The following is a 21,040-nucleotide window of genomic DNA, read 5'->3' as shown; positions in this document are numbered from 1 at the left end:
TACAAATAACAAGTACAAAATATTGATCTATAGTATTTCATTTTAATTTCATTATTTGAACGTTATAAAATACGCCACCTATCATGTATAGCGCTAAACATAATTACATTTTACATTTTACAGTCCGTTAGCAGGATAACAGAGTGTTGTGGCTCTGCAAAACCTCTGTTAGTCTGAAATTCCATAGGCAAACTCTGTTACTCTCATGTAAGGGACCAGGGGTTGTGTCAGTGGTTCCAGTATCAACTAGCAGCTGTGGTTCGAATATTGAATATATTTAAAATTAAAAAAAAAAAAAAACAAAATTTTCCTAAAGTGTTTGTGGTTGGTCACACTGCAGTGTTTAAAAAAAAGAAAGCGAGAAGAAAAGTGGCGCAATTGAATATTGTATGGTCTTTCCGTTTTGTGATTTTCGCAAGGTAAGGTCGTTGGAGCTCCCGCAAAATCTTTAAAAATTGCCCATATTAATAGGCATCGATTGATTTTCCAATTGTGCTTCGACCCGACAACCACCAGTATCGTGAGATTCCGGTGTATTTAGAAGAATTTCCATCGATTCAGAGGCGAAATAGTACATTTTTCTGCAGTTTTAAGCAAGTTTGTGCGTGTGTGTGTGTGCGTGTGCCAATGAAATTGCAGTGCCGGCCGGTGTCCCATGACGTTTTGCATAATAGCCGCATGGAAATAACGGTGGCGAATCCATCGATCCCAGTTTGGTAATTGGAGGAGTTCTTCGACGTCTTTCCGATAGATTAAACAAAAATTCCTGAAGACTTGCGAATTCCAAAATGGCGGCGGCAGTGTGTGTGTGTGCATTCGATTTGAATTCAGATTCAATTTCTTTCCTACGCACCTTTTCCCGGAAGTGTGTGTGTGTGCATTCGATTCGATTTATTCCGATTCAATTTCTTTCCCACGCACCTTTTCCCGGAATTTGCATGGGAATCTTTGCAGAATATTGAAAATTAATGCACTTGACACATGCTCGGCAGATTTTCCTTGACGTGCAAGTGTGTGTGTGTGTCTGCCAGAGTATTTTTACATATCCCTCGTTCCTCATGTGCTTCTTTCTTGCTTCTTCTCCTTCCCTTTCTTGCATTTTGCACTTTAATGCAAATACAGAGATTTAAAAATAACATGCGGGAAAATCGGCAAGTAAAATTGTCACTGGGGTAGAAAATAAATCACAACGCCCTATAGGTGTGTGTGTGTGTGTGTGCAAGGAAAGAGAGCCCCATCTAAGTTTTTCGTCTGCCTCTCGCGGCAAGTGCAGTCTGCGGCAATTTCGGCATCTCGCCATCTCGCTCTCCTGCCCGCTCTGCTTCCTCTTCGGCTTTTGCCTGTCTGTGCGTGTGTGTGCGTGTCTGCCGTGCAATTTTTCACCCTTCGGAATCGCGAATTTTCTGCGGAATGCCGATGCTTTCCTCCGACTGATTTTTATTCTTCGATTTTCTCTCTATTTCATCGACAAATAGCTTATTGCAAAAGTTATTCAGATCCTATTGCAGGGGAATTGCGCTTTGAAAAGCCGGCCGGTAATTTTCCCTGATTTACCCCAGAGTTTTTCGGCTCCATGGTGGTTTGGGGTTAATGGTCGCGTCGTCGTCGCCGTCTGGCTGGAGAGAATGCATTTTCTCAGAGCTCCGGTTCTCTTCGGCTCTGTTCGTTTTCAGTCTGGGCTCGTTATTGATTTTTCACCCGGTGCAAATCGGTACATCTCCTCCGCATTACGGCAGTCTTCAACCCGACGGACACTTGGCTTGGTCGTTGTCCGGGTTCAAAAAGTACGGAAGGAAAACACTTGCAATGCATATAGACATTATTTCACAATTTTCTGCAACACATTTTTCTCTCTGTTTTTTCCAGGAAAATTGCGTCCTGTGGATTTGTCATCAGTTTTGCTAGCCAAAAGCAAAGCCAGCGAGCATCCCTGTAAAACAGTTAAACAGGTGAGTTCGGCTTTTCCTTATTTAATCTAACGTGAACTATGGAGGAAAAGTTGGGATGAAAGTGGAAAGTACCGTTAATTATGCTTTTTTCGATCAAAAAATGCAATTCCCTGGTTTATACACTTTAAAATTTAGATATCCTCTCTAACAATACAAATTTTAATAAAATATAAAAAGTAAAAAAGAAAAAATTAATTCAAATAATAAAATAATTTAATAGACTTGTTATAAAAAATCAATTTTCAATTACTTCAAATTTAAAAAAATATATATTTATCTTCTTGATACTTTATTTTTGTATTTTTCCCCCTGTGCATATCTGTGCATGTGTAAATGCAACGTGCTTTGTGTGTCTACACCACGATGACACGACCCACACCCACCGCATACATACGTCATAGGTCTGCAGCGCCACCCCCCAGCCCTCCACCCCCAAGTCCCTTTACTATATGCATATTCACATATATACCAAATTTCCTTTAACCCTCTCGTTTCCCCCTTTTAGCAATCAAGAAAAAGGCATATAAAACCCTTCTTTCAACTCTGCAAAGATGGGCAAGGAGAAGATTCATATTAACATTGTGGTGATTGGCCATGTGGACTCCGGCAAGTCGACCACCACCGGCCACCTGATCTACAAATGCGGCGGCATCGACAAGCGTACGATTGAGAAGTTCGAGAAGGAGGCCCAGGAGATGGGCAAGGGCTCGTTCAAGTATGCCTGGGTCCTGGACAAGCTGAAGGCAGAGCGCGAGCGCGGCATCACCATCGACATTGCCCTGTGGAAGTTCGAGACGGCCAAGTACTATGTCACCATTATCGATGCTCCCGGACATAGGGACTTTATCAAGAACATGATCACCGGCACCTCGCAGGCCGACTGTGCGGTCCTGATTGTGGCCGCCGGCACCGGTGAGTTCGAGGCGGGCATCTCCAAGAACGGCCAGACCCGTGAGCATGCCCTGCTGGCCTTCACGCTGGGCGTGAAGCAACTCATTGTGGGCGTGAACAAGATGGATTCCACTGAGCCGCCGTATAGCGAGAATCGCTACGAGGAGATCAAGAAGGAGGTGTCGTCGTACATCAAGAAGATCGGCTATAATCCGGCCTCGGTGGCATTTGTTCCCATCTCGGGCTGGCATGGCGACAACATGCTGGAGGCCTCGGAGAAGATGCCCTGGTTCAAGGGCTGGACCGTGGAGCGCAAGGAGGGCAAAGCGGAGGGCAAGTGCCTGATTGACGCGCTGGACGCGATCCTGCCGCCGCAGCGTCCCACGGACAAGCCGCTGCGCTTGCCCCTCCAGGATGTCTACAAGATTGGTGGAATCGGAACCGTACCCGTTGGCCGCGTGGAGACGGGCATCCTTAAGCCAGGTAAGCTGGGCTGCTACTCCCGTCTTATTTAGCTGCATTGTTTTTCCGGGTCGAGTGGGAGGTGTTTCCTCTCTCTGTCTTTCTGTCTACCACCCTTTGATTATGTTTCATTCATGTACTCCTTGGAATTTGGGTCGGCTGTGGGAGGGGTGCCACTCCCTCGGCTTGCCACGATGCCCTGCGCATGTATGCATTATTGAGCGAGTGTCTCTGCCGAGAGCAAGGCGGCACTGCACCCCCAACCCCCAGTGCACATTGAGAAATTGGGGATACTTATCGTCGGAGAGAGAGGAGCTCTGCTAAGAATATTACGTATACGCACATAAATATATTTTATTTCATTCCCTTGCAGGCATGGTCGTCAACTTTGCTCCGGTCAATCTAGTCACCGAGGTTAAGTCCGTGGAGATGCACCACGAGGCTCTCACCGAGGCCATGCCCGGCGACAATGTTGGCTTCAACGTGAAGAACGTGTCGGTGAAGGAGCTGCGTCGCGGCTATGTAGCCGGCGATTCGAAGAACAATCCCCCCAGGGGAGCAGCTGATTTTACCGCTCAGGTAAGAAATATTGAAACAGTTTTAAAGAGTATGTATTATTGTGTTTTTAGAAGGGATCCTAACTTAAATTATTTAAGTCTTTCTATTAATTTTGTACTTTTGTAGGTATGCCTTTAAAACATTTTCCTCCAAAGGTATATTTAATTGACTGACTATATCCTTTCTTCTGTTCCAGGTGATTGTGCTTAACCACCCCGGCCAGATAGCCAACGGGTATACTCCAGTCTTGGATTGCCACACGGCCCACATAGCCTGCAAGTTTGCCGAGATCAAGGAGAAATGCGATCGTCGTACGGGCAAGACCACCGAGACGGAGCCGAAGGCTATCAAGTCCGGTGATGCGGCCATTATAGTGCTGGTGCCCAGCAAGCCGCTGTGCGTCGAGAGCTTCCAGGAGTTCCCACCGCTGGGTAGGTTCGCTGTACGCGATATGCGTCAGACCGTGGCCGTGGGCGTTATCAAGTCGGTCAACTTTAAAGAGACGACCTCGGGCAAGGTAACAAAAGCTGCTGAGAAGGCACAGAAGAAGAAATAACTAGGGTGCCAGCAGAACTACGACAACATCATCACTCGAATCCAACAGCAGACGGCCAGAGCAGCAAGAACACCAGAAGCAACATGCACACATCTCAAGTTTATAATATCCAATCGACGATCAAAAGCAAACAAGAACTACCTTGGCTCCAGGAAGACGACACCAACTACTACTATCAACAGGCAGATATTATATGAAATCGAGCCGATGCCACAGATACTACGATATATAATAATCCCACAAACAAATATTAGCGAGGAGGAGGAGAGGAGCTGCAGCACCTTGACCGCCTTGGCGGTGCTCGTAGTGGCGGTTCACTGCCTCATCTATCTGAACTTGTATCGTCATCGCAAGTCGTTCCGCAGGAAACCCACTGGGACCCTGACGCTGTAGCTCCTTCGTTATATACTCATCTACAAAACTAAGCTTACATTTGGTTAGCAGCCACACACATCCTGTCGTGCATCATCCACCCGAGTCTCGAATATGGATTTTAAACAATTTTTATACTTTTGATAAGTCAAGTCGGAGGCATTCGATTTAAAATCTATTATACGATGTAATTTTCGAATTTAGTTTTAAACCTCCCCCCCACACACACACTATACCCAAACTAAAAAAAAAAAATCAAAGACTACATTCGTAATGAATTCAAAATTTTCTCTTGAAACCAAAAGACAAATGCTTAAGAAGTATTAAAAAAAAAAAAGAAAAAATCATCATAACACACACACAACATAATCATGCGGTTTTTGAAAACATTATAAATGTTAGATCGAGCCTCATTTTGCATTTGCGAATACTTACATTAAATTATATACGTTAACCGGATCATCGTTCGTCATCATCGCCCATATATAAAACCAGCATGTAATTCACGTTACTCTCACCACTCTGAATTTATAAACAAATCATCATAATACCCAAACAACCATTTATAAATGGATACAGAACATGTTGCTTGATACAAGATCTTTTAAATGATGAGAAAAATAAAGGAAGCTTAACCGTAAAATACCAAAATAAATAAGCAAGTGCGTTTTATTAATAAAACTTAATATATTTTTGTAAATGCAAAAATATAATTTGTGGCTTAATTTATTTAATTTAATGTATTTATCGAGCCCTAATGTAGTTCTCCTGAGTCTGCGTAAACTGATGATAATATAGACCATTTTAAATGTTTTTTTTTTAATATTTTAATGAATTTAAATTCCCTATAATGTATTCGAAAACAACAAAGGATGCCCAACTAGGAAAGCCCATTCGGATATCGTTTCAGTTAAAAAATCGATCATAACTAAGCCAAAAATTCATTTATTTTAATTCGGAGAACGGTTCTGCTTTAGTTTTTATTCAGTTTTTATTTTTATATATATCGACAATAATTTGACAGACATACAAATACGAGTACATACATACATACATTCAAAAATCTTAATTAAATAAATTCAAGATTTTAAATATATACATATATAAAAAAAAATAAATAACAATAAAAAATTAAAGTTAACGCTTTATAACTTAGATAAATTTCGATAATTATCAATTAACGGAAACAATCGAGACTGCCATAATCGACTTTCTGCCACCTCTACTTCTGACTCACTAGGCGGCTTTTTATAAAAACAACAAAGAATCTCAGCCGCCTGTTCACAATTGAAACGCCAAACTGTGACTCAGACCAGAAACTCCTCCGTTGTGCACAATTAGCTTTCGTCGAGCAAAGAAACTCCCTGAAACAAATCAAAAATGGCTGATCCGCGCATCCGCCAGTTGGTAATCAAGACGGGAGTCGTCAAGCGCCTGGCCAAGGAGAAGTCCGTTTACGAGAAGGAGGTCCTGACTGAAAAAGCCAGGATGGAGAAGTTCAGGGGCGAGGGGGCCGACGACCACGTGCTGCGCAAGCAGGAGGAAGTCATCGCCGAATGCGAGATGATGATCCCCGACTCCAAGAGGAGGCAAGTTCCTTTTAAATCTCATTAAAGCGGGGCGACTAATCTTTTGCTTATTTTGCAGGCTGCAGAAGGAGTTTGAGGTCTTGAAGAAGTATCTGGATGACGAGCAGGATCTGAAGGAGAAGGAGGAATACACCAAGGCAGCAGATGTCCTTGCAGAGGCAAAGACGGTCCTAGAAACCTAAGAACAAAGCGCTAGCCGCGCACATTCCCCTGGAGACCTCAAGCTGTCGAGCGGCCTCTTATCACTAAGTATTTGCAGCCTGTAGCATTTAATACCTCATTTCGGACGGATTTATAATACAACAAATTAACATTCAAAACAAAGTCAGCTGTTTTGCTTTTTCGCTAGCCAACACTAGTTTCCCGAAAAGCCGCTGTAAATATATAAATACCGCTGTAAGAAAACATTATTTTATATATGTTTTTAACTATTTAGAATTATCGAAACAAAAATATTCGAAATAATTAAATCAGTGGTACTAAGTTTCACATTTTGTATTATCACAACTTTGACGTTTATCAACACTGGTTGACAAAATGCAGCATAAAACTCTTAAATTAAGCGAAATTAAACAAAATATACGATATGTACTTGAAAATTTACAACAACTGGAGCACCTAACTGACAATGACGCCCAGGATTTCAATGCAGAGCAGGCGGAGGAACTGCAGCGCAGCACGACAACCCTGCTGGATGCACTTGACCAAGTGCCCGTGGCCAAAGTAGCCGGCATACAAAAACAAAGGCGCCGCCGGCGTCGCTTGGATAAACAAAAGAAAAAGGAGCCCAAATTGAAAGCCAAGAAGGCAAAGCAGGGCTTGCAGTCGAAACCAAAGGTATCCTTTGAACCATCGCTGACTTCCAGGGAGCAACAGGCAGAGCACATCTCCCTGAAGAAACGCCATGATGCCGCCTCAATATTGCACACTTTGGATCTTCTGGAGAAACTGTGTAAATCTAGGGGAGGAGACAAGCTGGCCCTCAGCCAGAAGCTGGCCCAAATGCGTGTGGTTTGGCGCAGAGTCCAGCAGGAGAATGAAGGCGACCATGACAGGGAGTCCCAGAAGAGGGTTTCCTCCATAGAATCGCAATGGCAGGCGGTTTTCTTCGGTCAATCTTCAGATTTTGTTAGGGAAAACAAGGAGACTTTTCTGCCAGAGGCGGTAAGAACTGTACATTTCTGAAGTTCTGTAGTTTTGCTACAGTAAAATGTTTCTTTTTTCAGTTCCATATGGGATTCTTATATAAGCTATGGGCAGAGAGCGTCCTGTATTCCCAGAGGATGGGTGCTACCGCCTGAAAGTGCTCCAGATCTATGGACGGAATACAGAACTGCATAGATATTCATTTATTCTTAAGTAACCCTCTTCTAATAAGTACTATTAATAATTATGTTTGTGGAATTTTATTTCTTTAGAAGAATATCTGTTTTATAGCTTAAATGAGGGGCAAGTGCGGAGTTAACCACGCACACACACGGTGTATTCCAGCCGCTTATTCGTAGACCCAATCGACGGCAGCCGGGGTCCAGGTGACCAGCTCCTTCTCGTTGAACCACAGAGCGATCTCCTTCTCGGCGGACTCGACGGCATCGGAGCCGTGGATGATGTTGCGTCCGACCTGGATGCAGAAATCACCACGGATGGTGCCGGGCAGGGAGTCGGCAGGGTTGGTGGCGCCGAGCATCTGGCGACCGGTCTTGACCACATTGAGACCCTCCCAGACCATGGGCACCACGGGGCCGGAGTTCATGTAGTTGACGAGTCCGGGGAAGAAGGGGCGGGCCGAGAGGTCAGCGTAATGCTTCTCCAGCAGCTCCTTGGAGGCCTGCAACGATTACAACACGCAGAGCGTTATCACTTGATTGCTTTTTTGACCTCTACAACGGGCGGTGTCGCCGCAGTAATGGCTGTGACGCCTGCACCCAACCCAGCGCCAGCCGCCACCTTTGAGGTTAGATCGGAAAGATAGCCCCCGCGTGGGGCATCGATTTTGTTCGAATAATCCAATTATCGCTACGGCGCTTACCCAGGTGAACTTCAGAGCGACCAGTTTGAAGCCTTTTTTCTCGAAGCGCTCTATGATCTTGCCGACGAGTCCACGCTGCACGCCGTCTGGCTTTACCATGATAAAAGTACGCTCCTTGTTGGCAGCCATAGCTACGGAGATAATTGAGAAAAGTGCCAAAATGCAGCCTAGCATTTGCAGCTTCGTGTGTTCCGTGTGCTTTGGAAAAATCTCGAGTGGCATTCGCCGGCCGGCAGAATTAATTCGCCAGCGCCAGACGGTCACACTGCACACAGCAAGGTAAGCTTTGGCCTTTATTTCTTTTGTTTTAATCAACTTTCGGCCGGAAGTCCTTTACCTGGGTCATGGCATTCGTTTGCTTAGCAGGTGAACACTAATTGATTATTAATTTAAGTTAAAAATGCAAAAAGTTGGGGGTCACTGCGCCAGCTTGTGCTTCTGCGCAGTAAGACCGTGCCGCCGGCCGTTATTTAGGACCTTTTTCGATTTAACCCCCATTCTTTTTGTTTTTGGGGATGAAGCTGTGTGCGTTTGTGTTTTCGCAATTGTTCGACTTGAAAAAAGTGAGTTTCCTGCAAAAGCTCATCAGCCGAACCGAGAAAAAGTGGAAAATCAATCACTATAAAAATCTCTTACACCTCTCTTCCCCCGAAAAAAAACAGCAGCCCCAAGATGGAGGATTGTGAAAGCGATGCCTTTATGCTGGACGATCTGCAACTGGCCGCAGAGCTGGGGAAAACTCTGCTGGAGCGGAACAAGGAGCTGGAGGGGCAGATCAAGGAGTACAAGTTCAAGGCGGACGAGCAGGAGCGCGAGATCGTGCACCTGCGGAAGCACATCAATGCCATGACCGAGGTGAACGACTCCCGGCTCAAAGTCTACGAGCAGCTTGAGGTGGGGATTCAGGACCTGGAGCGGGCCAACCAGCGGCTGAATGTGGAAAAGAGTCGCGACAAGAAGCAGATCAAGCTGCTCACAGCCAATGCCGAGGGCCTGGAGGCTCGCTGCGAGGAGCTCACCCAGCAGCTGAGCGATGCCCGGCAATCGCTAAGCACGGAACGGCGAAAGGTCGATCGTTATCAGCAAGAACGGCAGAACATGAAGGCCGCCGAGCCACCGGTGTGTTTCAACACCAATTCACCCATAACCAGCGACCAGGAGTTGGGTTTTCCCCAACTCCAGGCCATAGCCCTGGCCAGTCCCGAGAACCTCTCGCTGTGCAATGCCAACCTGGCCCTGAGTCTGGCCGAAAAGAGCTCTATGAAGAGCGAGGACAGCGAGGAACTGGTCAGGCTGCTGGGCGAAATGGAGACCATTAAGCGGGACTTCCTCACCGAGCAGCAGCGTTGCGCCGAACTGGAAGAGCAGCTGGTGTCCATTATCCAGGAGAACCAGTGCTTGCAGGGCCGCCTGGCCGACAATAGTGCCAACCAGGAAATGATGTCCATGCACGAGGAGCTCTCCCTTCTAGACGACGTGCGGCAGGGCCAGATGTGCAGTCGCTGCCTGCGGGACATCAACGAGAGCATCCACAATCTCGACGAGCAGTCGTCCGTGGCCCCCACGGAGGAGATCTACGAGGACGACGAGCGGAGCATGCTCAGCGAAAGCACCTCCAAGTTCAGTCACAGTGCCATTGAAGATCGCTTCCGGAAGCCCGGCGACGATCCACAACTGAACGCCATCGAAAGCTCAAATCCGTATCGGGATCTAGTCGAGAAATATGAGGCTCTGCTGGAGGTGCAGCGGACTTCCATTGCCTCGAAAAATCTAGCCGATGCCAAAAAGACAAATGACTTGATTCCTCCTCCGCCAGTTCTGCAGCAGAAAGAGGAGACCATTGTCAGCAGCTCAAAGGAATCTGTGGTGACGCTCAACAATGCCCCCATCGAGTTCTCGGAAGCGGAGACCTCCTCGTCGGGCTTCTCTGACGGAACGGGTAACAAGTGCACACAGACCGAGGAGCGGCCCAGCTCCTTCCTTTGCTCAATCAGCAATGGCAACGATTGCAAGTTTAGTATCTACGACGATGTCAGTCCCATTGAATCTCACTTCCGCAACCGTCCCGAGCACCGGGAGCTCTTCAAGGAAATCTTTGGGGTGCTGAAGAAGGCGGCCGACAACAATGAGAGCGAAGATAAGCAAGGGGTTGAGGCAAGTGCCACAGCTGCTTCGGATATCCCAGTTCCCCAGGTGGCCATACCAACCCTGAAGGAGGAATCCCCCGAGGACGACACCCAGAGCGTGGTCTCTTCGATCATGTCCAGTCAGTCCATAGCCATATCGGAGTGCGTGACCAAGCTTGAACGGAAGACTGCCAAAAAGCACATACTATCCGTCTCAAGCTCTTTGAACTCGGCCTCCAAGCAGGGCTCGGTTTGTGAACCCTCCACCATGAAGCCCATTGAGGAGAATGGCCGTGTGCTGACGCCTCTGAAACGGGAGCCCCTCGAGTATATAACCATAGCAGTTGGCATTAAGAAAAAGAATAGAAGGAAGCACCGCAACCAGAGCTCATCCCGCGACCGCGTCGACTTGATTGACTCCCGTGATAATCTGAGCCGGAACAGTCCTCTGGCCATCAGGCAGCAGCACCAGCACCACATGGGGCAGGGCAGTGTCTCGGCTCCACTGAACAGAGACTTTGGACGCGGCTTTAGCCGCAGAGGCAATGCTCCCTCTTCGTCGTCGTCGGCGTTCTCGGGCAACTGGAATGGCTCCCCTATGGTGATTTATAACCAAAACATGAACACGCCTCGAACTTCGCGTGGCCACAATACCGTGTCCCAGGATCTGCATAAACTCAAAAAGCTCGATCTGTCCTATGCCGAGGTATTGCGACGCGCCGACCCTCCCTGTGATTATGTTACCCCGAAATTGCAGCATTCCCAGCGACAGCAGCAGCAGAGCAACGGTTCCACCTCGCGGAAGAACCGCCAGAGACGCCAATAAATCTACTTTTAAGGGAACTTAGTAATTATTTATACCGAAACCGAATCCTTTTTTACCGGGCATTTAAATCCTTTTAATTTGATGTGTCATGAGAACTCTAGTCCGTTTCGAAAGCATATAAGACAGTTAAATTGCCTGTAATCGTAATCTCTATAAATCTATCCCTATAATCCGGCAATAGTTCGCTTGCTGTTACAATTGTCTCATGTTTCCTCGTAGTTTCTCGTAAATTGTGAATAATTAACGAGCGGGCTAAGCTTGCAAAAGACGATAACTTACATAACTTGAATTTATATCTACAAAATCAGCATGACTAAACTTAATATTGTATCCTAACTAGTAAGTCTTTTATTTCTGTAGTACTGTTTTGTGTATTTATTAAGATCTCTCTCTAGTTTACAAATTAATAAAATTACAACCAATGGGCAGATGTGAGTTTATTTTTTAATATTTTCAGGATTGTTTTTCTAAAGTTTAAACTTTAAAAATATTACGTTAAGAAGGTATTTTCATTTTTAAAACTCCAAAAATGATTCATCCCGCCTTCAATTAAAAAAGTAAACGTCCAAAAAGTCACGTTCCGATTTGGTTTTATAATTCTGATTAGATTAAATCCGGCAATCACTGCGAGTGATAAACAATACAAATTAACAAATAGTATATACAGTCTGGAGAAGATGCAAATAATACGCAAATGACGTTACTTAGTGCCGTCCAGCTTCGTCAGGCCGTCGGCGTACTGGAACTCCGGGCTGTTCTCGTACTCGCACATGTCCAAGGCGATGACGCAGCTCTCCTTGACCACGCGCTTGTCGTCCTCCGCATAACGATTCAGGATCTGTATGCAGTCCTCGGTGGCAATGGCACCCAGGGCCTCGGCACACTCGTGGCGCACCATCTCGTTCTCCAGACGATCCTCGAGGTTCTCCTGCAGGTACGGGATGCTGCAGGGCTCCTGTAGTTGGCCCAAAACAAAGGCCACCTCGTGGCGGAAGAGGGCGGACGAGTCCTTGAGTCCCTGGGCAATGGCCAGGACACTTTCCTCGGAGCGCAGGTTCCGGAGACTGAACATGGCTCTATAACGATCGAACAGACTTTGCTTGGCATCCAGATAGATGCTCTTGAGTTCCGCCACGCTCTTAGCTCCCGCTGCCGGCGGCGATGGATCCACCGAGGCGTAGGGATTGTTGTCATCCACCTTCTGGCCGCTCTGCAGCCAGCGGACGCGGTCCAGAGCTATGGCACATGTCTCGGCCACCTCCACCACCGGATCCAGCTTGTACTTCTCCAGAATGGGCAGCACATCAGGGTGACCGATGGCTCCCATGGCCTCCGCCGCCTCGTGCCGCACCATCGGCTCCTGGGCGGTGTCCTTCAACACCTTGGTGAGTATGTCCAGTGCCTGGGTGTCCTGCATCTGGCCCAGACAGTAGGCCAGCTCGTGTTTGAGGAGCGCTGAATCATCGTTGAAGGCTTTGCTGATTGCCTCGATGGCCGTTCCACCGCCTATGTTCTTCAGTGTGAACAGAGCGCGGAACCGCTCCTTCAGGGGGCGATCCTTGTTATTCAGGACGCCGCCGATGGCTTGGATTTGTTCCTGGGAGACCATTTCGTTGGTGTTTTGAACTGAATTCTCTCAAAAAGCCGCGTGGTGAGTGTGACCGTACCGATAACTGATAAATGTAAACAGTCGACCTATCGACCGCTGCGAGATTTTAATAAATGTATCGATAGCAAGCCGAATAGGCGCAACATTTCAAATTCATATATGAAGACACTTTTTGATCAGCACCAAATCCGAGTTCCCAAAAAAAATGTAACAATAAGTTGTAGATTTATGGCGCCACGCTCCCAACGAGCTTTTTGTCCTCTTTGTGTTAGCCCCTTATCAGTGCTTACCAGCGCTGTTCTTTCGTTTCGTAACGCCTGTCTTATCAACCTTACTGCTCCATATACATATTATTTTGATATTATTAAACAAATAGTACATTTGTTTATAAACAAGTGCTACTCACATGTCTATTGAACTATTGGAAGAACCCTTTGACATTGAACTTGGTTCGGATGCAATGAAATATGTATGTACATATGTTATATAGTTTTATTCCTGCAGAAATTATATTAATTATTATGTAAAACTTCCGCTTTGTGCAAGCGACAGAGGGAAGTATTTGTCATAGCACTTCCGTAATGTGGAAAGAGATGCAAGTTCCAGCTGCAGTTTCGGTTTGCTTAATTTTTGCTTTATGGCAACCGTTAAAACAAGTTGACAGGCATCGATCAGCGCTCTTTGTTTATCAGTTGCTCTCTTCTTTTGTTTCGTAGCTTTTAAATCGAGTTTTTATTTATTCCAGCATAACAGAAACAAACAAAGCACCCGCAAGGCCGCAAAGCGTGCGAGGGAGATGGCAGAACACAACAAGAACAAGCTAACTTTGGAAAGCCGAAGTTTGTATACCCTGGCGATTTTCTTTTCCACTGCGCTGCAAACTTTTGATTATAACCGTAATAAGCTCTCATAGGGTATAATAAGAACAACAAGCCATTGGATTCCACTCACAGTCCACACACACTGTCACCGGCACACGTACCCGAATCGAAAGGGGAGGGGGAAGCGTCTGGGCCTCCCTTTTCAACGGGAGTGGAAAAAGACTTTCGTCACGTAGCAACAGGCTGTAGTTTATTTTTACTACGCATGTTTTTTATGCTGTTGTTTACAAAAAATTCGCCAAGGCAGCCGCCCAACGTGAATGTGACCTGTGCGTATGAGTAATATGCGTATGCCATGATCATGCTCATGTGCACAAGTCTGTGGATAGTGGGTAGTGGAAACCCCAGCGGATGCAGCCGCCGATGCAATGGGGTCTAAAAATAACTTCAATTATGATATTTATTATTGCAGCTGCGTTCCAAAGCCGGAGAACCAGATGGACAACTTTAGTAGGAAAGCAGGGGTGGCACGAGGGGCTGAGGGGGACCTTGGAGAATGCAATAAAAGAAAAATCTAAAACTATTAAAACTTCGTTACTTACCGAAATTCGATGCTTGGGTTTTGAGGGGGGTCTCGGCCCCATTATCTCCTTTCGTAGGTACACCACTGCGGGTTTCAATGGATGTGGGGTTTTCTCTTGGAGCAGCTGTGTAGCATACCGTTGCAGCTGCACGAAAAGCTTGGAAATGGAACCGGGAGCTTCAAAGCTGTTAGGCGGCGAGCTTGGCACAAAAATTCCAAATATGAGGCCAAATTGCATAAAAACGCAATTATATCGCTGACCGCGTCCGCATTGCATTTGTGGGGGCCTTATCGCCTTGTTTGTCGTTTATCGTTATTACGGCTTATCAAACAATGTCGAAACATCCACCCTGCCGGTTTTTACTTACTTGAACCGACCGACAGCGATTTACCTCGGCACGTGAAGAAAAATTCCGTTGCTTTTAAGAGGTACAGTGCGCACCCCGGGAAAAGCCAACTTAAAAAATATACCACATGGGCATGCACTTAGATCCCAAAATTCAGCATAGACTTACATATAGACCCAGGAATCGCCAGACATCTGCTTCCGCCCAAGATATACTTGGACTGTGAAAATAATTTAATCTAAGGTGCGTGGGCGACGTAAACCTGGGCACAGAGAGAGTCCAATCCGGTTCCCGTGGCCAGTGAATTTGGAGCGTTGGCACCGGCAGGGAAAAATAACGAAAGATAGAGCCCCGTAAAAAGCCATTTCCCGCCTGCCAAAGTTTGCCTTTCGTATGCAGGCCGGAGCCAAAAGGCAACTAAATAAATAAATAAATACATTCAATTGTTGGCAGCGCGTCACCATTCGGCTGCTTGGCAACAGCGAATGGAAACAAAGGCAGACGGTGAAATGTTGAACAATTAATACCGAAAGCAAGCACAAAATCTGTGCATACTATATTCGACATGCAACCTGTTGTCGCAAGGTGCGATCTTACAAAGTTTATTGCCACGGGGTCTGGAAAGGCGAGACTCTTCCTCTTATGCTTTAAATAAAAATACCTGATATAAATATGTATACGCATACAGACTCTTTCTCCTTACGCCTGAAACATAATACTTACAAGTTTCCAAAATTAAATAAAGCTAAATAAATATTTGGGGAATTCCTCATCCGACCCATGCACGTGAAGTAAGAGCAGCTGTCGTCGTCCATACATTTGTTGCACTATGACAATGTCATTAACTTTCGAAAGTAAAGGCCAGAATCGGCCGCACAGCAAAGCACACCGGCAGATAACAAGCAGGTCGGCGAAAACAACAACTAAACGGTAAGCATATACGTATGCTATATGTGCTTAGTTAAAAATAAAACTATTTAGCCCCTTCGGTGTCGTTGCCGTCGCCAATAGTGACGTTAATTCGCACTGAAATGGCGTTGAAATGCTGAAATGAACAAAGCTGCAATCTCCCTACAGACTAGTAGCAACGATTAGCTGAAATATAGGATATAAAGCAATGGGAGAGCCGTCAGCTGTGGGAAGATCGAACTCACTAATCGCATGCTAATTGATAACAGCCATCGCAATCTGGCAGGTAGAGTCAGGTGCAGCACACCCCGACTCTGATTCAACGATAGAATTCCGGGCAGCTCGATAAAGCAAGTAAATATGCAAAATGAAAACAGTGATAACCGGTTTGAGGCGATGGAAAAACCCTTTCGGGGGGAGTGTTTGTTTGCTATTCTTTACGTCGAAAGTCGTCACATGAACTCAGCCCCTTGGGAGGAGGTGTGATCCGGATTGGTCTAGATATGTGGATGAGATACATCGTGAGCAGCGACTTCTGGCAAGGTTAGCTATAGGACATCATGAAGAACCACTGACACGTCCCTCAGGGTAGTAAACATTTTGATTAGTGTCTTGATTAACAATTGCTTTTATTAATTTTTTATATGTATAAATTTTCTTACTCTTGTTTACCTGCGTAGTGTTAATATATACTCCCATTATGTTGGCATTATTTTCGCAATTTTGCAAAACCAATAAATATAGGTAACAGCGAAATACGATTACTACTAGGGACACTAGCTGTTATTTTCCAACTCCTAGGTTAGCATCAATTTATGTACACATATTTCGTTACTGTTCAAGTCTTTCGATTGGGTTCGGTCTTTGATTTAACTCGTTTTGAAATAGAAATCAACTGTTTAGCTTCTGATTAATTGATGTTATCTATCGCTAGATAAACTATATATATACACATTTTCTGTTCACTTACAAGCAAGGCGAAAGGCACTTGAACAAAGAAACAAATAAACAAACAAGCGACGAGTACGCCCAACTTACTAACATTTGCATAGAGCTATAGCTAGGGCCGATCCGATGCATTTTGTATTTGCGGCTAAGGCTAAACTGCTGCAGTGAAAACTTTAAAACGTGGCAGAGAGCTCTCTATCTCTCTACTCCTATGTACAACTTAGAGGGAACTAGAGCCTCCTGTTGGGGCCTATATAAGGTTATATACAGCGTATTATCGTAGTATAGCAGCCTATCAAACTCGACTAACTCAATGGCATTTATAAATTATAGCTGGGGCGGGTGGTCGTTTCACTCGCAAAATATGCAACTCTGAGATATTCTCCTGTTTTATCTTTTCAATTGACTCTTTTCGCGATTCAAGACAGCTTTTCTAAACACAGACCACGATTAAAGTGTCCCTGGACATGACCGCCCCATTATAAATAACTTAAGGTAAGTATAAAAGGTATATCTTAACTCAGTTGCTCATTTGAAGGCCACCGCTGCTGCGGCTGCCCGTCGACGAGGAGCCCGTGAGTCCGAATTGCGATACTAGCTTGTCGTAGTCCTCCAGCGACGTTTCGAACTGTTCCAATTGCCGGGACAGGTCATCCATGGCGCTGGCGTCGGCGGCACTGGTGGCCACCGATGTGGCTGCTGCTGCTGTAGTTCCACACGCTGGTACAGAGGTACTGGATGGTGGCGTGGTTGCCACCGATGCCACGGAGGAGATCTCCGCTTGCAGCTCATTGAGACCGCGCAATGGTGGCGCGTGGTAGCATTCCCTGTAGAACTTTGCCAGATCATTTACATGCGACGTGGGCGAGGCGAAGGGAAAGTGCAGCTCCTTGAGCAGATTATCATCGTCGGGAGGAGGTTGCAGCGCCGGCTCCGAGTGGTGGCGATAGGCGGAGGAGGCGCTGGCGGGGATCAGTAGGCTCTTGATGGGAGACACAGAGTTTCCCGCGTTCTTTTCGAAGCTCTTAAATCCCGTTGAGTTGTTGTTGAGATTGCTGCTCTGGTTGAAGTTACTGACTTGGTGGTTATTGTTATTATTCGCACTGAGGACACTGGCAGCCACATTATTATCCAAGCGATTAAGGGATTCCACAGAGCCGCGTCCTCGTAGAAGCCATTCAAAAGGCGGCGTTTCGGGTAGAACGAAATCGTCTTCCGTGTATTGCTTTAGCTTTCCCATATCCGTGAACGCTCCCGGACGCAGCGGCTTCTCTATGTCGATGCAGCGTCGGTCAACGCCGGAGCCCATGGCAGGATTCAATGCCAGCTTCTTGACCACGGCAGTGCCATTTGGCAGCTGCTGCTGTTGAAAGCCAGTGGAGCTGGCGTCGGTGGCTGGTCGGAAGTGGTCTGACTTCAGCATGATGGTGTTGCTCTCCGCCTGAGCGGCCGTCGGCGAGATGGTCAGCTTGGTGCGGTAGGCCACAGACATCACCAACGAGCCTACGATCGTGTTCAGCTGCCCGATCTTTACGTGCTTGTGTCCCTCGCCCAGCGTGTGCACCTGGGGCCTGTCCACGTAAATCCGGTAGAAGATGCCATAGGAGTCGGGGCACTGGCGGCGAGACAGCTTGTAGGCAGGCGTGGTGCGGGTGAGCGAGATAAGGGACTTGAGCATGATGCCCATCCTGTTGTAGATGGCGTGGGCCGCCTTGAGTGTCTGTCCCTCAGTATTAGCGGTGGCGGGCTCTGCCTTGGGCTCGCCTGTGGCCGGAGTGGCGCCGTTTGTGCCAGATTGCAGGAGGTCCAGGGACCACACCTCCAGTACCATCTGGTCGCCATCGGAGGTCCTTAGCGAAATCTCCACGCAGAGCGGCAGCCGCTGCAAAATGCTTTCACCCGTCTTGAGGCCCAGCGCCCGCTTGGTTTCGTCCAGCACCTCCGGGTGATCCTGGACGGCGATGTTGAACCAGTCGCTGCCCGCCAGCGGATTGCACTGCGTCTGCATCTTCTCCCCCAGCCGCGACTGCACCACCACCTGGGTGGACTTGAGGACCAGGAACTTTATGAACTTTTCCAGGTCTCGCTCCGCCGCATTCAAGCGCTGAGCAGACATTTTCTTTGTTTTTCCTCCGTATGCTTGTGTATGTGTGTGTGCGAACAAAGTTCGCTGTCACTTCTTCTTCTTCTTTTATTTCCGCGTCTCTTTTTCCGTCGAATTTCGCGTTTTTCCCGTAGCGCACGCGGCGTTCTAGGCACTGCAGAACATAATTATCACTTGCCCGGGCATTTTGCCAAAACACTGTAATTTGCGCAACGATTTCCGTGTTTGTTTTGCTTTTGAAAACAGATCACTCCCACCTTATTAATGAAACTGAAAATCTGAGACTGAGGCACTGCCAACAGGGTTGCCATGCGGGCGCGGTAGCCCAGCGGGGCTGCCAACTTGCTGGGAAGCGTAAACTAGTTCCGTTCGGAACTTGCTACTTTTGTGAATAGGACTGCCACATGATCAAATAATTAACAAAAAAATACATGAAAATGTACACGAGTTCGTTCTTTTTTAACTTATTGTATTTAATTTAATAGTTGTATTTTTTAAGTGTTTGTTTTAGATCATTTCTAATCTAACGCACCACAGAATAATATAATTTTCTGGCTGACTGTGGAACTAGTTTCCAGTCGCCACAGTCTGGCAACATCGCCCAGTCCGCGGTGATACACGTCACGTACGCGGATTTGGGTGGCGGGTGGACGCAGATTTGAAATGTCTGGTTATTACAGGGCCCCAGCACAGGCTACATATCACCGCTACCCATCGCCTGCTGCGAGACGAAGAAGTGCTCGCGATCCGTAGAGGTCAGAACATGCTTCGGCAGGTAACGGAGTACAGGGGCCGGCACCTGGCCCAACATGAGCAACCGCTCCCGCTTGACCCGCTCCTCCAATTCGGCATCGGACTTGGCCTTCATGTCGAAGTACTGCACAGTTTCGGCGGTGGCCTCTGCTCGTTTGCGCTGATTATCCTCCATCATGGCCAGCAGGGTTGCCCCGTGCGCCCTACGCTGGCGGTAGTTCTCCAGTTGTTTCTCGGCCTCCACATGTGTGCCAGACACCTCCTGCTGGCGGGTCTCTATCTCCGCGCGCTTCAGCTGCATCTCCTCCATCTTACGGTGCTCCTGTTCCAAACGATAGCGGTCCATTTCCAGCTTGGTGCGCCGCCGGTACATCTGCTCCTGCTGAATCTGCTGGCGGAAGCGCTCGTCACTCTTGGCCAAGTACTCCGCTTCCAGCAGATCCTGCAAGAGGTTGTCTCGATGGCGCTTCTGGTTCTGCGATTAAAAGGGCGTCAGTGCAGCTAACAGGGATTAAAAGGAAACTGTGGGGCTATATTACCTCGATCTGTTGGACGTGCTCGCCCAAGCGAATGCTGATTTCCTGCTTCTTTCGCTGTACCTGAATGCGTTCTTCCTCCAGCTGCTGCTTCCTGTTTTCGATCTCCGACTGCTTCTCCAGGAGTTTTCCCAGCTCCTGCAGATTCTGGGCCCGTTCCCACTCTCTGTGCTGCTTGTTCTCCTCGATAGACCGCAACATGTCATGGCGTTTCTGCACCTTTCGCTGTTCCAGTTCAATCTGAATGGCGTGATCCTCCTCCTGGATCTGCTTCTGTTTGGCCTGGCTTAGCTCACGGTCGTTCATTCCCTGTGCGTGCTGGCCCTGCCGACGTAAGCGGTTCTCCTCCATTTGGCTGACGAGCGATTCGCGCAGGCAACGCTGCTGCTCCTTGCGGGCCATTTCTTCTTCGCGCCGCTTCGCCTCCAGCAAGCCGCGGTCTTCGGACACCTCCTGTGCCTTAGCCTGTACAGCTAGCTGCCGTGCGCGCTCCCGTTCCGCCAGGTCATCGGCTATCTGCTTCGAAATGGCGGCCAGGCGAAGTTGCTCTGCCAATTCGCGGAGCTCCTCGCAATCCTGCCGCAGCTGCTGACGGCGCTTCTTCTCTACGAACTCTGCGTGCTTTAATAGCTGCATCTCATGTGTCATGGCCGCCCCCTCGAAAGTATCCCGTGTCATCTCCTTAGAGAGTTTCAGACTGTTGATCTTATCCATGTGGTGCTGCATCTCCTGGAACAATTTGCAGCTCTTGATGTCGCGCTCTAAGCGCAGGCTCGGCGGCACCTTGAATTTGGCTTTCCCGATTTCGAACGCACCGAGGTCCCCCTGGCTAACTCGTCCCCTGCTGGTTGCCATGGCGAGGAAAATTAAATATATGGAATTAAAACAGTGGAAGGGAAGACAGGAGTATTACGCAAAACTCAATGACTACTGGTTACATACTATGACTGCGTTGCTAGGCATTAGTTACTCAGGTAGTTCCTAAACTCCTTGTCAACGCATCTCTGTGAGTGGCAAACAGGTAGAACATTCTCATATTTCAAAATTTACATAGTCAAGGGAAATATTTTGA

General features: G+C 47.2%; 7 protein-coding genes across 11 annotated transcripts; 4 read left to right on the top strand and 3 right to left on the bottom strand.

The window, feature by feature from the left end:
• The first annotated feature begins 313 nt into the window (after positions 1-313).
• On the top strand, positions 314-5,446 carry LOC108084970 (eukaryotic translation elongation factor 1 alpha 2). 2 transcript variants are annotated; one of them, XM_017181387.3, is made up of 5 exons: positions 314-419; positions 1,867-1,949; positions 2,455-3,323; positions 3,676-3,881; positions 4,057-5,446. In XM_017181387.3, exons 3-5 carry the CDS (start codon positions 2,501-2,503, stop codon positions 4,414-4,416), a joined length of 1,389 nt encoding a protein of 462 aa, XP_017036876.1. In that variant the 5' UTR covers positions 314-419; positions 1,867-1,949; positions 2,455-2,500; the 3' UTR covers positions 4,417-5,446. The 2 variants fall into 2 exon arrangements, with proteins under 2 accessions (XP_017036876.1, XP_017036878.1); XM_017181389.3 differs by lacking the exon at positions 314-419 and adding an exon at positions 1,688-1,784.
• Positions 5,447-6,024: 578 nt separating this feature from the next.
• On the top strand, positions 6,025-6,701 carry LOC108084965 (Tubulin binding cofactor A). The gene is made up of 2 exons (XM_017181381.3): positions 6,025-6,377; positions 6,436-6,701. Exons 1-2 carry the CDS (start codon positions 6,169-6,171, stop codon positions 6,557-6,559), a joined length of 333 nt encoding a protein of 110 aa, XP_017036870.1. The 5' UTR covers positions 6,025-6,168; the 3' UTR covers positions 6,560-6,701.
• Positions 6,702-6,914: 213 nt separating this feature from the next.
• LOC108084963 (uncharacterized) lies at positions 6,915-7,786 on the top strand. The gene is made up of 2 exons (XM_017181379.3): positions 6,915-7,541; positions 7,604-7,786. The coding sequence occupies exons 1-2, from the start codon at positions 6,915-6,917 to the stop codon at positions 7,676-7,678; spliced, it is 702 nt and encodes a 233-aa protein (XP_017036868.2). The 3' UTR covers positions 7,679-7,786.
• Positions 7,787-8,383: 597 nt separating this feature from the next.
• Positions 8,384-11,786, top strand: LOC108084960 (cerebellar degeneration-related protein 2-like). 4 transcript variants are annotated; one of them, XM_017181374.3, is made up of 3 exons: positions 8,724-8,772; positions 8,928-8,969; positions 9,069-11,786. In XM_017181374.3, the coding sequence occupies exon 3, from the start codon at positions 9,079-9,081 to the stop codon at positions 11,356-11,358; it is 2,280 nt and encodes a 759-aa protein (XP_017036863.1). In that variant the 5' UTR covers positions 8,724-8,772; positions 8,928-8,969; positions 9,069-9,078; the 3' UTR covers positions 11,359-11,786. The 4 variants fall into 4 exon arrangements, with proteins under 4 accessions (XP_070143651.1, XP_070143652.1, XP_017036863.1 ...); XM_070287550.1 differs by lacking the exons at positions 8,724-8,772; positions 8,928-8,969 and adding an exon at positions 8,384-8,685 and having other exon boundaries at positions 9,072-11,786; XM_070287551.1 differs by lacking the exon at positions 8,928-8,969 and having other exon boundaries at positions 8,694-8,772.
• Positions 11,787-11,931: 145 nt separating this feature from the next.
• LOC108084962 (deoxyhypusine hydroxylase nero) lies at positions 11,932-13,273 on the bottom strand. Its single transcript, XM_017181378.3, has one exon. It carries the CDS (start codon positions 12,965-12,967, stop codon positions 12,059-12,061), a length of 909 nt encoding a protein of 302 aa, XP_017036867.1. The 5' UTR covers positions 12,968-13,273; the 3' UTR covers positions 11,932-12,058.
• Positions 13,274-16,231: 2,958 nt separating this feature from the next.
• Positions 16,232-18,975, bottom strand: LOC108084961 (autophagy-related protein 13 homolog). The gene has a single exon (XM_017181377.3). It carries the CDS (start codon positions 18,689-18,691, stop codon positions 17,096-17,098), a length of 1,596 nt encoding a protein of 531 aa, XP_017036866.1. The 5' UTR covers positions 18,692-18,975; the 3' UTR covers positions 16,232-17,095.
• Positions 18,976-19,131: 156 nt separating this feature from the next.
• On the bottom strand, positions 19,132-20,953 carry LOC138928848 (meiosis-specific nuclear structural protein 1-like). The gene is made up of 2 exons (XM_070287012.1): positions 19,972-20,953; positions 19,132-19,907 (listed from the first exon to the last, which is right to left on the bottom strand). The coding sequence occupies exons 1-2, from the start codon at positions 20,821-20,823 to the stop codon at positions 19,374-19,376; spliced, it is 1,386 nt and encodes a 461-aa protein (XP_070143113.1). The 5' UTR covers positions 20,824-20,953; the 3' UTR covers positions 19,132-19,373.
• Positions 20,954-21,040: the final 87 nt, after the last annotated feature.

The sequence above is a fragment of the Drosophila kikkawai genome, chromosome 3R, assembly GCF_030179895.1.
Source record: "Drosophila kikkawai strain 14028-0561.14 chromosome 3R, DkikHiC1v2, whole genome shotgun sequence".
Taxonomy (NCBI): Eukaryota; Metazoa; Arthropoda; class Insecta; order Diptera; family Drosophilidae; genus Drosophila; species Drosophila kikkawai.
The sequence above is the reverse complement of the archived record's forward strand: the minus strand, read 5'-3'. Positions and strand labels throughout refer to the sequence as shown.

Bases quoted from the DNA above. Each gene is read 5' to 3' on its own strand.
- LOC108084970 (XM_017181387.3), top strand. From the start codon at position 2,501: ATGGGCAAGGAGAAGATTCATATTAACATTGTGGTGATTGGCCATGTG. The intron at 3,324-3,675 runs GTAAGCTGGGCT...ATTCCCTTGCAG, and splicing joins GACGGGCATCCTTAAGCCAG to GCATGGTCGTCAACTTTGCT. The intron at 3,882-4,056 runs GTAAGAAATATT...CTTCTGTTCCAG, and splicing joins CAGCTGATTTTACCGCTCAG to GTGATTGTGCTTAACCACCC.
- LOC108084965 (XM_017181381.3), top strand. From the start codon at position 6,169: ATGGCTGATCCGCGCATCCGCCAGTTGGTAATCAAGACGGGAGTCGTC. The intron at 6,378-6,435 runs GCAAGTTCCTTT...CTTATTTTGCAG, and splicing joins ATCCCCGACTCCAAGAGGAG to GCTGCAGAAGGAGTTTGAGG.
- LOC108084963 (XM_017181379.3), top strand. From the start codon at position 6,915: ATGCAGCATAAAACTCTTAAATTAAGCGAAATTAAACAAAATATACGA. The intron at 7,542-7,603 runs GTAAGAACTGTA...TTCTTTTTTCAG, and splicing joins AGACTTTTCTGCCAGAGGCG to TTCCATATGGGATTCTTATA.
- LOC108084960 (XM_070287550.1), top strand. From the start codon at position 8,459: ATGATCTTGCCGACGAGTCCACGCTGCACGCCGTCTGGCTTTACCATG. The intron at 8,686-9,071 runs GTAAGCTTTGGC...AAAAAACAGCAG, and splicing joins GTCACACTGCACACAGCAAG to CCCCAAGATGGAGGATTGTG.
- LOC108084962 (XM_017181378.3), bottom strand. From the start codon at position 12,967: ATGGTCTCCCAGGAACAAATCCAAGCCATCGGCGGCGTCCTGAATAAC.
- LOC108084961 (XM_017181377.3), bottom strand. From the start codon at position 18,691: ATGTCTGCTCAGCGCTTGAATGCGGCGGAGCGAGACCTGGAAAAGTTC.
- LOC138928848 (XM_070287012.1), bottom strand. From the start codon at position 20,823: ATGGCAACCAGCAGGGGACGAGTTAGCCAGGGGGACCTCGGTGCGTTC. The intron at 19,908-19,971 runs GTAATATAGCCC...TTTTAATCGCAG, and splicing joins AGCACGTCCAACAGATCGAG to AACCAGAAGCGCCATCGAGA.